Genomic DNA, 18,581 nt, shown 5'->3' with positions numbered 1-18,581 from the left:
TTTGTTTCACCCTTTCGTATTTTCTTTGTTTCACGTTTTCATACTATCTTTGTTTCACCCTTACATACTACCTTTGTTTCACGCTTTCATACTATCTTTGTTTCACCCTTTCGTATTATCTTTGTTTCACCCTTTCATATTATATTTGTTTCACCCTTTCGTATTTTCTTTGTTTCACGTTTTCATACTATCTTTGTTTCACCCTTACATACTACCTTTGTTTCACGCTTTCATACTATCTTTGTTTCACCCTTTCGTATTATCTTTGTTTCGTCATTTCATATAATATTTGTTTCACCCTTTCGTATTATCTTTGTTTCACCCTTTCGTATAATCTTTGTTTCACGCTTTCATACTATCTTTGTTTCACGCTTTCGTATTATCTTTGTTTCGTCCTTTCATGTAATATTTGTTTCACGCCTTCGTATTATCTTTGTTTCACGCTTTCATACTATCATTGTTTCACGCTTTCATACTATCTTTGTTTCACCCTTTCGTATTATCTTTGTTTCGTCATTTCATGTAATATTTGTTTTACCCTTTCGTATAATCTTTGTTTCACGCTTTCATACTATCTTTGTTTCACGCTTTCGTATTATCTTTGTTTCGTCCGTCCTTGTTATGTTTGTTTCACCCTTTCGTATAATCTTTGTTTCACCCTTTCATACTGTCTTTGTTTCACGCTTTCGTATAATCTTTGTTTCACCCTTTCATACTATCTTTGTTTCACGCTTTCGTATTATCTTTGTTTCACGCTCTCGTATTATCTTTTCTTCACCCTGTCTTTGTCATTTCATATCATCTTTGTTTTATCGTTCAATAAACCATCAAATAGCCGATTCCCTTCCAATGATTTATCTACCTGAATTAGAAGTAAAGGAATTTAATTGATCATTTGTGAAAAATTTTGTTCTGTTGATTCCAGAAAATGACGTATTAAAATTGCTTGACACGCTATCTAATTACTGAAATGTGTTCAATAACAGTTTTTAAGTGACAACCATGACTGACAAATTGTTTAATAGAATATGCATTCGTTCAAAAGGGCTTTTTCAATATCACAGATTTCTTTCCCGATAAACCACAATATTCTAATTCAATAATGCAATATACGTTCTCTATTCCTCCTGTGGGTAAAGGAATAAATAGTATTATTTCACGTGGTATTTTTTTAAAAAGATGTGTCTATGTAATTTTTAAATCACCTCTATACGTGGTCCCAATCGTTAAAGTTATTTATAGGCTATTTACAGCTGCGGTTCGCTATAAAGTGTCTTGCTACAGGTGGAGTCTTTGCATCAATCAACGTGGGTTCCGAGCTCCAACTGATATAGTGTCTCATGCATATTCAGGTCTACCGGTGAATGTATTTGATGAATGTAATCAAACGGATCAAGTCCAAAGAGACTGTTTGACATTTACATGGTACAAAATCAACACAAATGAAATGTTACAATATTCAATACTTAACTGTGTATAATGTGGAGGTCTAAAATATAGGTAAAATACCTCATTTAAGATAATGAGTTGTATGACATTGCTTGAACCTATTCAGAAGTTTATTTCGAAAGAAGGGTCGACAATGCATGTCACACATTTACGCATGCATGTATTTCAAACGAGGTAATAAAATTCATGGTCTTATATACATTAAGGGATTGATGATCCCCATCTGCCACTACCTGTTCTATCGGTGGGTGTGTCTGGACCTACACACACAGAGCACAGGGAACAAAGGTAAGTCACGTCTAAAGCTGGGATTTGTTGTTTTCTTTGTTTGCTGTTTAACGCCGCACTCAGCAATATTCCAGCTATATGACAGCGATTTGTAAATAATCGAGTCTAAACCAGACAATCCAGTCATTGACATCACGAGCATCGATCTACGCAAGTGGGATCGATGGCATACATCAACCAAGTCAGGTAAGCTGACCACCCGATCCCGTTAGTCGCCTCTTACCACAAGCATAGTCGCCTTTTGCGGCAAGCATGGGTTGCTGAAGACCTATTCTACCCCGAATATTCACGGGTTGTAAAGCTGGGAATTATCCTGGAAAACAATAATTACTTAGTGATATTGCTGCAATATTACTACTTTAGCATTGCCATACATCGATGAAATACCTACGCGTTCGATAAATATTAATTACATAACGTCCGTAATAAGTTGAGGGTAAAGGTTCCCGAAGTGTATGTGCTCCGTGCAATCATCTGGCACTACATTCTGAATGCGCTGGATTTTCTAAGCCAAACTCGGCTTATATTCTCTACGTACTGAACAAGAAAAGTACGCCTGGAGAACAGCAGATATGGCAGATACCTAACTAGGGTGAAAGACAATACTGAGATTTAAACAAAAACCACTGACGTTCTCAGTTATGCAAAGAGAGATTCATGTTTCAACTAATACCGAGGCACGTGGTAGACGGTTGATACTTGATGGTGAAATATAGATCAAGGTATGGTGCTGACAAACCAAAGGTCATAGTCAATCTGAATCTTGGGATCGAACCACGATCCCTGTCTGATCACAGACTCTTAATAGTGAGTTTTCGGCCACCATCACTTATAACGGATACAGTAGTAAGGGCAAAGAGGGCAATTTGTGATCAAAAGGTAACAAACGATAAATGCAAATAATTCGCAAAATTTGTCTGATCAAAATGGTAACATAAAAGTGTTTCATGAATGCATATAATCCACGAAGAAATTACCTTTTTGCGATGGTGTTATTTTGTTGAAAACATAAAACTAAACGAGTTGGGTACAATGTTAAAATTTTGTAGAGCGTTTACATGTAAAAATGTATACATGGGGTATACTTCAATTCTGGATCAGCTATGTATTGCTCCGTTTAGAAAGGGCTGGAAATAGTACATGTTGTCGTTGAAGAGAAGATTGTTAACCTGCCTCTCTAACTCGCAAGAGGACTTCTGATACAGCTACGCATTGACTTAAGTTACCGGTTCTACTTTGGGGGTTATTTACAGACAAGCTTCACATAAGGGCCTTATTCATTCATCTATTTGGGGCGATGGGGCATCCTAGTGGTTAAAACGTTCGCTCGTCACGCCGAAGACCCGGGTTTGATATCCACATGGGTATAATGTGTGAAACCCATTCCTGATGTCCCTCAACGATATATTGCTAAAGCGTAAAACCATATTCACTTCCCATTCATCCATTTCAGAAGATACATATTTAAAGGAGACTTTGATCCACGATCCATTGTCAGCTATGTGCTAGGTGTTGACATTGTAATTAGTGACTTGTGCCAAACTGAGACATCTTATGAATATAGTTAGGACAATCATTAACTGCAGGCTTGATCTACATCATTTATTTGAATTGACAGACAAAGTGTGTTTTGAATGACTTCAATCACATGTGCTGAGACTATTCGTTGACCTGGGCCTAGTCCCGCTTCAACTCGTGAAATCTTGTCACTACACGACTGGCATTCATGATCTTTCCGTAAACTCATCAGAAATGCACAATCATGAATCACACTATGTGATATTTTGCTTCATCAATTCCAAGTCTTTAGTTTGTCAGCACCATACCCGTGCTCGTGGGTTTCACCAAAGTGGTAAACGTCTGAGACCTGCATCATTTCGGGCTTTTCTCCTACATTTAGCTGACACGCCGCGATATGACTGTAATACTGTTAAAAGCGACGTTAAACCCAACTCACTCACTCACTCACTCTTATTGTCACATATTATAGACGTTAAACAAAACCGGAATTTTTTAAAACCAAGATAACCATTGCGTGTATAGATAAAAACGGAAGATGTTATTTACACTGATTTTGCCAAATAAAACATCCCTATTTGATTATGTGGTGTACATTAAATCAGTTAAATCTATCGGAGACAGTGTGTACTGTCCATGACACTGTGTGCTGCACGTGCATTCCATGCAAACGGTGTGTATAATTCATGAAACTCAGCTGCACGTGCATTCCATGCAAACAGTGTGTACATTTCATGACACTCAGCTGCACGTGCATTCCATGCAAACAGTGTGTACATTTCATGACATTCAGCTGCACGTGCATTCCATGCAAACGGTGTGTATAATTCATGAAACACAGGTGCACGTGCATTACATGCAAACAGTGTGTACAGTCCACGACACTGTGTGCTGCACTTGCATCACATGCAAATGGTGTGTACAAGTCATGACACTCAGATGCACGTGCATTCCATGCAAAATGTGGTGTTCGTTGCTTTGATGAATAATCTGTGTTGTGCGTCTCACATGAAACATCAAACGGTAAATGCACTCAAACTATGTCAGAAATGTAACATTCATGTGCTTAAAAGGGGAAATATTTACTCGTTGTTTTATTACCTACAATAATCCGTATTCGTCTTTCCTGAGGGCCCATAATCGAAATAGGCCACTTTTAACGGTATGCCATTAGACAGTGTTTATGAGGGACCAATCAAATGAAGTCAAGTGAAACACTCAGCAGGGCGTGAATAAAGAGTTTCGTCACTTGGGCAATCACGCGGCTCTGCTTTTAGGTGCACCTTCGTCAGCTGCTTTCCAACTATGTTGATATTAATCAAGTAAATGTACGTTAAAAGCTGGAATATGGTGAAAGATTCTGTTCTAGATTTCTCATTAAAACATATATTTAGAAACGAACTTTGATGACCTTTAAAGTTATGGTTACAAGTATGGTCTGTACAATAATGACCCCTTAAAGAATAACAACATTCCATTTTGTTAATTATTGAACGAGGACATTTTTAACGAGTATTATTTTGTCATACCTGACCCCAAAAGCATGAGCAAACAGGGGACAAAGTTGTTTTATTTATTTGTGTTATGTCAGCAGACGGACAGAAATCAATGTTTATATTTACTGCCCGTGTGTTCATGGTGAATACAGTTTTCATCATGTATGAAATTTCGGAATATCTTTGTTCATTAATGAAGTGGAACAACGCTGTGGCCTAACGATGTTGGATTAATATGTCTATAAATAACGCATATAAAACAACACAGAATGTAAACACAGCAAGGGATGGCCCCCTGTGTACTGTTTACTGTGCTTATGTAATAGTGTACGGGAGGGTGTCGCTAGATGGGGGATGATACTCTCAGTCTAGTGGGTACTGTGGTCAAGGGAGGCTCACCACAGCAGAGATACAGAGACCCCTTCAGTGGAGATCTTGAAAGGTAAGACATGTCAACATATATACCCAGGAAGTCACAGGCCTATACTACACATTGATAGTTGTTCAATGTAAGCATAGCTGCGGGAAAAGGGCTTTTTTCCAATTCAATTGATAGGAATAAGAGACCTCCTGGCGAATTGAACTTTCTGACATAATTCCGACGTTTAAAAACTCTTATCGGAATTTGTATCGCCTTAAGAAGGAAATGTATTAGGAAGTCATGGTAAATACATTTTTACAGTACTGTAGTCATTCAAAATAATTCTAGAATCAATTTAAACAGCTCACTAAAAGTAAAAGCATTTGTTACAAATTCTATATAAGCTGCGGAATGTGTGTCGCATTGAGTGGCTTTGGAACATCGTTGATTTCGATATTGACCAAGATCACATTGGAGAGGCGGATGAGTATGTACGATATCAATATGATGACATTTGTAATGTTTGCAAGGACGATGGTGTCAATATTATTCGAAACTTAGAAATATCTAACACTGAAATTGTAGAAGGTATTGGTAATCTGAGAGAGGGCAATGTGCCAGGGCATCATGCACTCACACTAGAGATGAGTTAGTGTTGTGAAGCCAATCTTTTACCATTTTTTCAATGTGTTATGTAATATAATTCTGAATAGTGGAAATTCTCCTGGGGAATGGGCGAAAAGATTACGAGTATGACTTAATGGAAACTTGCTTTGGAATACCATATAAAATGAAGGCATTCATGGTAAAGTCTTTAATGTTTTATTGGATGTGTACTCTCAGGAAATAATTCTATTTCTCATCACGTTGACACTTTCAGTGGTGTAAAGCAGGGTTGTGTTTTAGTCCTTTATTTTTCTAACTCTTTGTCGTAGATTTGGAATCCAATATTGGATTAGTAGGTCAATAATTCCTTGATATATATATTATTATTGTTATATGCAGATGACCTTTGCCTGTTTGGTGAAACTGTTATTGGTTTACAAAGAAAACTTAATGTTCTCAAAGAATTTAACATTCAATGGGAATTACCTATCAATTTAGATAAGACGGAAATGTTAGTTTTTTTACGGAATGGTGGTACACTTGTATGGAAATGAACATGTAAAATATGTACGTATTATAATTGTGTTGGGTTGCTATTCAAATAGGTTGTTTTGGTTTAATTGAATTATTATTCTTAATCCTAAAGCTGATAAAGCTTTAGTTTGTGTTAAACAGTTACAGTACAAGATTAATAATATTTCACTCTCTGTTCTCTTTAAAATATTTGATACCCAGATTAAACCAATATGACTGCATACATTGGACGTATGGGGACACTCTAAAGTTGTATACATCGAGTGGTTTCATATAAACGTTTGTAGGTATGAGATAGGAAATTGTTGTCAGTGTCTGATAACAGTTATCAAAAGCAATGTTTTCTTTTCTGTCTATCATAGATCAATGCAATCGTGTAACGTGGGGCAGGATACGCTCACATTTTCGCGAACACCTGGTATCATTACTATATTGATTCATAAACCCATGCTCGTGATATAGTCGTAATTGTACAATTGACTCCACTTATTTCTATTGGATATGGAAATGGGCTTATCGTTTTATTTATTTCAAATGTAAATAGATTATTGTTCTCGTACGGTTATGGCGTTGCACTGATCACACAAGAAGTTGGTGATCATATTTTATTTTAAATAACTTTGTACAAAGATGAAGAGATCAAAACAAGACTTGTATTCTAAAGCTTGTAAATCAAGTAAACTATGTCTTTATCGAGAACATAAATCACACTTTTTTGAATATTATTTGCGTGCATTCACGGTTCTTGAATACGTGCGACTTGTATGTTTATTACAAATTGGGGAACTGACACAAATGATATGTGTTGGAAGATGATCCGGTGTTGCTCGTTGGATTCGGCTGTGTAAATTGTGTAATCTTGGAATAATTGACGATGAGCAAAACTTTATATGTTTGCCCATATGGTTTGCCCATATTTCACTGCCTTAAGATCAACATGAGTAAATTTAATATGTAATTATCTTTTAATATGAAGGATACTGTAATGAACAGTACAAAGTTTGCGAGAGAAGCGTTTGTATTAAGAAATATCTATATGTTAAATTAATGTATCAATCTGTCACTGTAAAATGAATCGTGCTGAATCTATGTACATTGGCTTTATACCGAATATTTATTCTATACTTGAGCCTCGGAAACCCCCTCATCAGCTTGAAAAACAATGAACGTCAGTCACTGGGGAACTAAACATTTGTGACATTAATACTGGACTGCCTCTTCGATAGCATGTATGTCATTTGGCAATAGGATATTTAGGTAAGACGTGCTCCCTTTCTTGCTGATCTTTCTATTTAAGCATATGAATCAGAATTTCTCATCAGATTGGCAATATACGGGAAATAAGAACTTAAGCTTCAAGTTCATCAATAATCTGACATATTTCACTTATGGTCAAATAGCCAAATCCTTTTCCCAGATTTACCCACCTGCAATAGAAATAAAATAGACCAATAAAACAGCCTCACCTGTTTCATATGTAGATATATTTATAACCATTCAGAGTTACAATAAATATTCACAAGGCTGCATGATAAGAGAGATGAGGGATGTCCACAGGTAGCAAGATAACGAGTAAGTGAGTAACGTTGGTTCTTAGGCCGCTTTTAGCAATATCACGGCGGGAGACACCAGCAATCGGCTTCACACATTATACTAATCCAATGTTGGAAATCAGACCCTGGTCTTCACGAGACGTGACAACATAATCACAAAACAATCAATGTGTCCATGTGCTGGTAATGAAAGGTTACAGCACAGTTTATGCTGGGATGGTGGATGCTTTGGTCTATGTTATGTATCAGTATTGATCAGTGTTAATGTCTATCGTCTCCTTGAATCGTTTCACCCACATAAATCATATCCGTATCAAAATTCATTCGTTTCGTATTTACGTATTTTCAGTTATGGCGTTCCCTTCAGTGATATACCTCCTTGCTGCCTTGTGTCTGTGTGTCGCCGTAGCTGATTATTATGATGATTATATTGATACTCCTAGTGACCAGTTTGGTAAGTAATACCTTCTCGCCTTGTCAGATCAACTTCTGTTCTTCGCGAGTTTTTGTGTCCGCGTTTCTGGGCATTCTCAAATCATTGGAATAAACGGTTGGTACATGCTGAATGCAGTTATGGTGAAAATGTTCTTGTTAAGTTAACAAGACCTTCGTTGTTCTGCGAGACTTGGGAACACGACACTTATCACTTTCCAAAACATCTTATATGTAACATCTTTGTCTTTGAGCTGGAAAATCAATTGTGAATGACAGCTGACGTCCCCTCCCTCATGCCATTATTTATAATTCCCATATTCGAAAATGGGAAAAACGAGATTTGTCTTTTTTCATAAAATCAATATCAATCCACGTGTGATAGTAATGTCAGTTTTGTGTGTTGCCATGGCGATAAGTCTACACTTTGTCATCTTCCTATTTGTGTTACCTAGGAAACATAATCGGCCATGACCGCATGTCTGAGATCGCTGCTATGAGGTCCACCAAACTGGGATATGGGTTAGGAGGACAGTTCAAGAAGATGAACGACCTTTTTACATCTCCATTTGGATTTGGTGGTCTAAACTTCGGACATAAGATTTTTAAGAGACAGTAAGTGACAATTGATTTATGTCAATATTTTTCGAAGAATGCAATTCAAAACGTCAACACCAGCTAATAACCAGTCTCGATTATCTGCCGAAACTGATTCCATTGGTCGTAGAAGGCAAACTAATGGAGGACATTATATACATGGATCACTGAAAATCAGTGATGACACCAGGTGTTCACGAAAAGGGTGAGCATGTTCTACTCTAGCTGTAGCATCAGCAACTCACACGATTTTCATAAATTAGTAAGTGTTTGTTTGTTGCATCCTGCCACACCCATCAATTCTTCTGCCATTCGACGGCGGTCTGTAAACAATCCAGTTTGGACCAGACAATCCAGTGATCAGTATCATGAGCACTGATCATGGTCGTTTGGGTACAACATCCCGCTGTCAACCAAGTCACCAAGCCATTAAAGTAACAAAACATCTCTTTTAAATAGTCAGTCAGGGGACCACATCCTCCGCATAATTGTCGTCCTAAATGTCTGTATTTGTTCAACAAGACATGTTTCTATTGACCCCACAATTAATTAACCCTGTGATCACGTGTTGGATTGTACCTTCCCGTATGGCGAGCTTGTCTTTACATTCAAATTAAACCTGTTTTTGTTCAATCCGAGTATGAGTATGTTGAGATAAACATGGGAAGATAACGTCTTGCGTATATCGATCTAGAATTTCTTTAATATGTCGTAAATTATTGCATATACTTATAATCACATCATGTTGAAGTCGTCAGTTTTATTAAATACATGTTCCGGCATTCCATAATTTCAGAGCCCCAGGATTTGGTCCTGTGCCCAGTTTTACCGAAAAAGCATCTTTCGGTCCAGATCCGTTCCACAACGATCCATTCCAAGACAGTTTCGGCTCCACAAACGACAAAACAAACTTCTTCAAGGATTCGGACACTGGATTCAAGCCCCAGAAAGAGGTGAAGATCAGCTGCTCAGACAGGTCGATCCAGTGTGACCGTCTGGCCAAGTTCAGGACCTATGACGGCCATTGCAATAACCTCGCCAACCCCAAGTGGGGGGCAACGATGCAGCCTGTGGCCAGGTTCCTCAACCCCCTGTATGCTGATGGTGAGTCTCACCCTCCTTCGTATGTCACGTGGGCACGAGTAATCAACTTGTCTAATGCGCCGCTATTCGCTGTGCAGAGTCGCGTCCCTTTGGTCTGCCAGACACCCGAAGTCCTTGGTTTGCATCCAGATTCGTCGTGATGACGTTTCTAGGTTTGTCAGCACCATGTCCGTGCTGCTGGGTTTCACCTGCATCACTCTGAGCTTTCCTCCCACATTAAGCTGACACGCCGTGATCTTACCGAAATACTGTTCAAAGGGGCGATAAACCATCATCACTCACTCACTCTATAGATGTGAATTAATTGTGTAATAATCTTTTATAATCTATATAGTGTATATTTAAAATTGTCGTGACTGTTTTGGTCACCTTTCCATCTTTCAAGAGTTGACTGATAACACATCTGTTCCATAAATACTTCGGCCTAACATGAATTGTGTCCTTTTTTACCATGCCTGTGTTATTAACTCTGTAGCGCTCAGAGCATCCACTTGTGAATGGACTTTGGCGCCATACAAATGCACTTATTGTTATCAGAGTTAGTGAGTGAGTTTTGTTTAACTTCGCTTTTTTCGGCTTCACTGTTTGAATTTGGAGAAAAGTTCGAAATGACGAAATGGCTTGGATTATTGTTAAAGAATATTGATATTAAGTGGTTATAAAAGAACATGGTTGTCCTTCTTCCGACACGCGCAATCGGCATGAAGATAAGACTGTCGACGATGTCGTTGCCGTTTCTGTTGATGTTGATGTTGACGTTTCTATTGGTGTTGTTAACGTTTCTGTTTCTGTTGATATTGACGTTGCCGTCGATGTTGCTACTGGCATTTCTGTTGATGTTATTGTTGACGTACGTTTTCGCCGATGTTGCTGATGACGTTTCTGTCGATGTTGCTTCTGGCATTTTTGTTGATGTTACTGTTGACCCATCTGTCGATGCTGCTGTTGACGCTATTGTTGAAGTTTCTGACAATGTTCTGTGTTCCAGGAACATCTCTACCCCGGATGTACAGCCGTGTGAAGGACCGGAACACCGGACGCTATCCCCTCCTCCCGACCCCCCGCTACGTCAGCCGTCAGATGCTTCTTCCCGACGACGGCGACGACAAACACCTTCCCGACATCAGCAACCTCTTTATGCAGTGGGGACAGTTCACTGACCACGACATGACCGGCACGCCAGTCTCCAAAGGTACCGGGCGGAACTATTCATTGTGTTGTGAATATTCACCTTGCTGCATTTTAAAAAGGCGAAACTACATGCTAGCGTTTTCAAATTTTCCATTTATTCGTATTTTAATATAATAGTTGTTTGTACTGAGAATAATAAGAATACTAGGAACAGTACTGACACAGGGTGGTGATGAACCCAAGAAGATACACGACACTAAATACTCGGTGGAGGAATGCGATCTTTTCTTGAAAAAATAATTATAATTTGTACCCGAAAATATACGGGACAAAAGCGATATCCAATAGAAATCTCGATGGTACGATTCCGACAAAATCATAAGCATGTGTTTATGAATTACTTTCAAGTGGGGATGATACCAGGTGTTCGCGAAATGCTGAGCGTATTCTGCCTCACCGTGACACCCGTTACAAACACATGCAAAGGAAAGTCAATTGTTCACTTTAAAAAAAACGGGAACATATGGAACAAGTCAAGAACTAAGTTTACGTCATGTTTTTTACCTAAAAAATCTCGATGTAGTGAAACACATATTTTGTATCTAACAAAGCCCAATCACATTTCTAAATGAGACATTTGTATTGCAGCTACCAATGGGAAAGACCTGAAATGTTGCAACAATGTCTTCCTCTCTGATGACAACCCCCACCACCCTGATGTGTTCCAAGGGTAGGTCAAAGTGTACTGGTGAACACAGACCTTCTATCCAAGATGGTTTTCAATACATTTTGAGGATATTAAGCTAATATTGTCAAATAATGTTTATCTCAAATGTACCTGTCAAACATGATATTATCAGGAGTGGTTAAGCAAAGGCCAACTTGAGCAGGTCGATGAGCTGAACCTGTAATGAGGCTAAATGGGTTTTTTTTTCATTTTTGAGTATTTGTTTAAATTACATACGTCTTTAAGGCCCCTTTGTTCCGATTCGACATTAGATTAGTTTGTAATGTATAGTACAATTATCTTTTCGATATTTTGCAGCAAGCCTTGCTTCCCAATCTACATTCCCCCAGGTGATCGTCACTTTGATCGGACTTGCATGAACTTCGCCCGGTCTCAGCCGGAACCCCGGAAACTCATGTGCGAAGGAGGTACATGTATTGTGTTAAATACTGCTTCAGTAATGGATCTGGTGTCCCTGTGGACTTTGGTGTATGATCGACCGTTGTTTTATCTGGTCCCTGTTATATCTGAATCATTGAGCCATAAAACAATATCCACTCGTTTACTCATGCACCACGTGGCACATCCCCGATTATCCAGTGTAACCCCATTCTGTTATGAACCCATTCGCCGCCATAGCCTCGTTTTGATCCTGATTCGAATATACAGATACATACATTGACATCCGATAAGATCCGGGGTAGAATAGATCTTCAGCAACATATGCTTGCCATAAAAGGCGACTTTGCTTGTCATATTAGGTGACTATGCATGTCATCGTCTCCCAATTGCGTGAATCGATGCTGGTGATATCAATCACTGGATTATTCGGTCCAGACTCGATTATTTACAGACCGCCGTCATATAGCTGGAATATTGCTGAGTGCGGCGCTTTACAACAAACAAACACACAAAGCATATTCTTCATGGTGAATATTCACTAAATATATTTTTTATTGATGTTTGATTTTCAGTTCCTACTTCCAGGAGATATGTCGTCATATTGTGTTGTATTTGCCGTTTTAATCATAAACACGTGAGGAAACTGGTATATAATATCCCGGATATGTTGTCACAGGGATCAGGGAACAGATGAACATGATCACCGCTTTCATCGATGCCTCCCAGGTGTATGGTGCCAGTTTCAAGGAGATGAGGGATCTCAGGACCTACAACTTGGGTAAGTAAAACACTGGTATTGTGTCACTTACCTTGTACGGGCGCTGGGGTAGCCATGTGGTTCAAATTGTGTGCGTGGGTTCGAACTCCCGACTCGCCGCGCTTATAATCTGTGAGAATGTGTACCCGGTTTCGTCGGAATCACCAAATAATTGACGCATGAGACATCCTTCACAGATATCACGTCATAGTGTAATTGAAAAGCTGCTCGAAGCGGTGTTTAACACAGCCCTACAATGTCATGTTTGATGTCTTATTATTTAAATACCCGTGAAGATCCGGGGTAGAATAGATCTTCAGCAACCCATGCTTGCCGTAAAAGGCGATTATGCTTGTCGTAATGAGGCGACTAACGGGATCGGGTGGTCAGGCTCGCTGACTTGCATGTCATCGTATCCCCATAGCGTGGATCGATGCTCATAATGTCAATCACTCCAGACTCGATTATTTTCAGACCGTCATGATATAGCTGGTATATTGCTGAGTGCGGCGTTAAACAACAAATAAAAAAACAAACAAACTTATTATTTAAATTAAATTATCAGGACAGCTGAAGGTTACGGAGAAGAACCTTCTCCCCGAGGACGTCAATGCCACATGCATCAAGGACAACCTGGACGACTACTGCTTCAAGGCTGGTAAGTCAGATGCCTTCTTCGACGCAAATGTAACATTCCGCGCTTCTTGCCTCACGCTGCCTTCTTGCTCCATGAAGGTGTTACATCCGTGTTTACCGACCCATGCTTCTTGCAGGCGTTAGGCGTAGGTTCCGCACTGCTGACCCTTAGGTTGGTTTGAGGCGTAATTATAAGTTTCGTGCTTCTCGCACTGAAGTTGGCGTTATGCATAATTATAAATTCCTTGCTTCTCGCACTAAGGTTGGTGAGAGGCGTTAGTTCCGCGATTCTTGCCCTTAGATTGGTGAGGTGTGTGTGTGTTCCGCACTAATCGCACTAAGGTGGGTAGGAGGGGTGTGATCGGCGTTTCACGTACTTAGGTAAGTGAAAAGCGATGTTCTGGGTTTCGATGAGGGTAACATTGTTACTAAACAGCATTTCCCTTACAGGTACAATTACGTGTTAAAATTTCTTAACAAGATGTTTTTTTGTAGTTTTAGTAACATCAGTGAAACACATTGAGTTAAAATGTTACAAATGTAATCACAAACTATTGATACTAAGCGGCAAAACAAAATCAGGAGGAACGGAAACTCACAACGGCGATAAGGAAACACATTTCATATTCTTTACTAATGGAGGACATGCAATTTCCAGGTGACGAGAGAGTGAACGAACAGCCAGCCCTCACAGCTCTCCACACACTGTTCCATCGTTATCATAACATGCTGACTCTCACGTTGAAGAGAATCAACTCCCACTGGGAGGACGAGAGGCTGTACCGGGAGAGCAGGAAAATCCTGGGAGGACTGCTCCAGCATGTCACCTACTACGAGTGGCTGCCCATCCTATTGGGCAGGACTTACATGAAGGAGTATGGTCTTACCGTCTCAGGAAGTGCGGACTACCAACCCTACGGATCCAACAACTGGTACTACGATTCAAGCATGAACCCCACCATTATGAATGCTTTCGCCAGTGCAGCCTTTAGATTTGGACATTCTCTGGTTCCAAGCAAGTTCTCCATGGGTGGGCGTCGGGAGCTTCTGAGAAACATGTTCAATCGACCCAAGTTCATACTTCAGAACGATGGGGAGGGCGTGAACCTCATCTGCAATGGTCTTGCTGGAGATCCTCTTCAGCATCCAGACCACTTCTTTGCCACAGACCTCACTGACCGACTGTTTGAGGACTTCAATAACAAGAGTCTGGATCTGACGTCTCTGAACATTCAGAGAGGTCGTGATCACGGTCTCCCTCCGTACAACGACTTCAGGAGGGCCTGCGGAATCCCCGCCCTGCAGGACTACTCGGCTCTGAAGATCAACTTCCCTGACAAAGCTAAACTCCTGTCTCAAGCTTATCGGTAAAATGATTTTTGAGTTTCACTTTCCCCCTTAAACTCTCCTCAATCCGTCAGTCCGGAAAGACGCCTTTCGGACAAATTCTGTCGGAAACGACTTCATACATTCCCGACCCGTGAAGATACGGTTAAGAATTGGTCTTCAGCAACCCATGCTTGTCGTAAGAGACAACTATGCTTATCATAAGAGGCGATTAACGGGATCGGGTGGTCAGGTTCGCTTGGTTGATGCATGTCATCGTATCCCAATTGGGTAGATTTATGCAAATTATGTCAGTCACTGGACTATCTGGTCCAGATTCGATTATTAATAGACCACGGTCATAAAGCTGGAATATTGCTGGATTCGGCGTAAAAACAACAAACAAACAAAACATTTATACCCGTAAATAATAGTACATACCCTTTACTTGTTAATCTAAGATGTGTTAGACCAGACTGAGACAATACAGTACGGAATAGTGGAGTTTATCTCACATACTGCTATTGTCCGTCTTGATGGTATTGCACTCTTCGTTCACTCACCTCACCTCACCTCACCTCACCTCACCTCACCTCACCTCACCTCACTCACTCACTCACTCACCTCACTCACCTCACTCACCTCACTCCACTCACCTCACTCACCTCACTCACTCACTCACTCCACTCACTCACTCACTCACTCACTCACCTCACTCCACTCACTCACTCACTCACTCGCCGTCACATGGCGCCACGGACGAATACTTAAACTACCACTCCTAATACAGTTCTGAAAGAGCTAGGGAACCCTTTAACTTGTTTTCGTTTTATTCCTAGTTTATTCACCGGAGTGACAATGTTGTTTTCGACCGCAGTAATAATTAAAATAATCATTTTGAAATAATTCTGATGTTGTCTGATTGATGTTTTGGCCATCAAAATCCATCTCAAACATATTTAAACTTTCTTCCAGCAACATTGACGACCTTGACCTTTTCCCTGGTGGAATCGCCGAGAACCCTGTTGCTGGAGGTATGGTGGGACCAACGTTCGCCTGTATCATCGCCGAGCAGTTCCGGAGAATCAAGTACGGTGACCGCTACTGGTACGAGACCCAGGACCGCTACACTGGATTCACACTAGGTGAGCCATTCCTCTGTCGTCGTGCACTGTGTGTGCTTGCGCGTGCTTATAGTCATCTGGACAAATGTTGGAGTTCTAGTGCGAGCCTACTCAGATACCGTGCCGCAGTTTAACATGAATACCCTACTCAGAAACAGTATACTGACTCCGAGCCGACCAGTCCTTGAATTGATGCCGAGCGCCAGGCATGGTAACAACATGTAGCGTCTTTCGGTACGACGCGGTCGGGGATCGAATCAACGATCTTCCGTTCTCTAGGCAAACGCTCTGTCCTCTAGACCACAGAGGCGGTCCGTGTATGTAGGATGAATACATGACGATGTACGCTGTGTGGGGCTGAAGGAAAGAATGTTTCATGATCTGTTTCCTAAAGTTCTAGTATGATACCCTTCTGGAGAACGTGATCAGCAACACCGTACAGCAACACCGGACAACCTTCATACAGGATTCACATGATTGGAAGACTAAAATTTAATCAATTGTTTTGTTCTGTTTCAGACCAGGTGAAGGAAATCAAGAAGTTCTCCATTGCACGTGTCCTGTGTGATGCCACATCTGCACAAGAAATGCAGACTAACACCTTCCTCCAGCCGTCCTACCTGTGAGTAGTGGTAGTGGTAGTAGTATCAGTAGTGGTAGTAGAAGTAGTAGTAGTGGTAGTGGTAGTGGTAGTAGTAGTAGTAGTAGTGGTAGTGGTAGTGGTAGTGGTAGTGGTAGTAGTGGTAGTAGTAGTAGTAGTAGTAGTAGTAGTAGTAAGAAAAGAATCGCGAAATTGTTCCCAAGAACATAAAATTCCACTCACGACTTTGATTCTGTTTCAGCAACCCCAGGATCCCTTGTCGCGACCTTCCTGACCTGGATTACAACAAATGGAAGGAATAGTCACGTGAAAGTCGCGCATGCGCAGATCAACATAACCAGATTTGTCCTTGTAATTGCTGACAGTGGGGTTATAAACTTGGTATTGTTTATTGAATGTTTTGTACGCTGATTATATTGGTAAAACTGTCTTAAGTATTAAACTTTATACAAACTAAGTTCATATCTTTTTCGCGAATACTTGGTATCATCACTATTTGATAGTGATTCGGAAACCCATGCTCGTGATATAGTCGGAATTGTACAATCGACTCTGCTTTATGCAGATATTTCTATTGAATTCTGAAAGGGTTTTGTCGCTCAGTCAGGCAAGTGTTATGGACTTTACACTACGACCATGCGGTGAGTCATGGCAAAGTTCCGTCGAGGAGATCCGCCCTTAAGAAAATATCAGGACAACATTTAAACCCCGAACCGGGTAATGGTTGAGGTCTTGGTGTATATTTTACACCCGCTTCTAATACTCTCTCGCCTGGAAGCTGCGTGCTGTTGGTCAGTCAAACAAGAATGGAATACTGTAAGGGACATCACGCTCGACCTTTGGAAACGAGCTAAATACTAGTATGCCAAAAACACGAGAATGCGAGATCGCGAGAATGTCCCTTACAGTATTCCATACACAAGGGAAGGGCGGAATTGTTTCACCTATTATTGTGTCCATCATGGTAATGTTCTCGTCCGTAACTGAATACACGTCAGAAGGTGATTCCACTTGAATTAGATGATAGTAAACCGGGACCCCACAGAGTTACTGTTTGATGAATGAATAGAGTCCCAGACGAAAACAATTCACCCAACGCTATTCCCAGCGTTTTACTGAGCGAGATGTTACATTAAAATATATATAGGTCCGTAAACATTAATATGTATTATTCAAATGACCACCCCATGCACATGACTGCACTGTCTCGTGTAGTCTGCCGGGCAAACGAAAGTATACACCCATGCTTGATGGTGGCTAAAACTGAAACAATCAAGGAATGGTTATTCCATGGTGATGTGATTGATTCGGGTGCCATTGTATTTGGGACTTCACGCTTGTAAAGCTTCGTCGTTTGTTTTCTGGCTAGTACCGTTTTCATACCTTTTGGAAATATTTGGTCAAATCCAACGTGTAACAACTAGAAAGAGTGTCAACTGTCAAATATTGTCCGACTATAGTCAGAATCGTTCAGTGGGCTCTGCTTGTTAAAGAGATTTCTTATGATCATGGACACGGTTTTGTCGCTTTTATTTAAAGGAGGAATATTTAAAAGGGGAACAAGTGGCCCTCTGGACCTGGGGTCACGGGAGGTCATTAAGAGGAGTCGGGTTGAGGTGAACAACCTCAGCCACTCAACGTTTGTCTCGCGATGTGTGCAGAGTATCTTATTGTTCAGATTATAGGAGTCTGCCCAAGTGTTTTGTAGACACACTGATCAACCTGAAGTAGGTCCATACTCAATATCGAGGGATCAGATGAACCATCATATCACATGCGGCTCGGCCTCAGCTTGACCTCTCAGTGTCGTTATGCAGACATATCGTGTGATCACTACCCTCACATGCGCGGACAACTAGGGGCGGGGTGGTGGAGGTGTTGTGTATACTCAACGGTAGGATACGGGACGAAGCATGGTATATCGGGGATCCTTCCTGTC

The 18,581-nt window shown here is 40.5% G+C and overlaps 1 protein-coding gene across 1 annotated transcript; it reads left to right on the top strand.

The window, feature by feature from the left end:
* The first annotated feature begins 8,150 nt into the window (after positions 1–8,150).
* On the top strand, positions 8,151–17,066 carry LOC124125890 (peroxidase-like). The gene is made up of 12 exons (XM_046489276.1): positions 8,151–8,259; positions 8,693–8,852; positions 9,631–9,938; positions 10,927–11,130; positions 11,718–11,799; positions 12,115–12,224; positions 12,875–12,976; positions 13,521–13,613; positions 14,250–14,958; positions 15,893–16,062; positions 16,561–16,663; positions 16,884–17,066. Exons 1-12 carry the CDS (start codon positions 8,157–8,159, stop codon positions 16,942–16,944), a joined length of 2,205 nt encoding a protein of 734 aa, XP_046345232.1. The 5' UTR covers positions 8,151–8,156; the 3' UTR covers positions 16,945–17,066.
* Positions 17,067–18,581: the final 1,515 nt, after the last annotated feature.

Source organism: Haliotis rufescens, unplaced genomic scaffold (assembly GCF_023055435.1).
Source record: "Haliotis rufescens isolate VD_foot unplaced genomic scaffold, xgHalRufe1.0.p SCAF_27, whole genome shotgun sequence".
NCBI lineage: Eukaryota > Metazoa > Mollusca > Gastropoda > Lepetellida > Haliotidae > Haliotis > Haliotis rufescens.
Note: the sequence above shows the minus strand (reverse complement) of the source record. Positions and strands in the feature narration are given on the sequence as shown.

What these genes read in the sequence shown, in the direction of transcription:
- LOC124125890 (XM_046489276.1), top strand. Translation starts at nt 8,157, where the DNA reads ATGGCGTTCCCTTCAGTGATATACCTCCTTGCTGCCTTGTGTCTGTGT. An exon ending in CATAAGATTTTTAAGAGACA is followed by an intron (nt 8,853 to 9,630) that starts GTAAGTGACAAT and finishes CCATAATTTCAG; the next exon opens with AGCCCCAGGATTTGGTCCTG. An exon ending in CTACACTGGATTCACACTAG is followed by an intron (nt 16,063 to 16,560) that starts GTGAGCCATTCC and finishes GTTCTGTTTCAG; the next exon opens with ACCAGGTGAAGGAAATCAAG.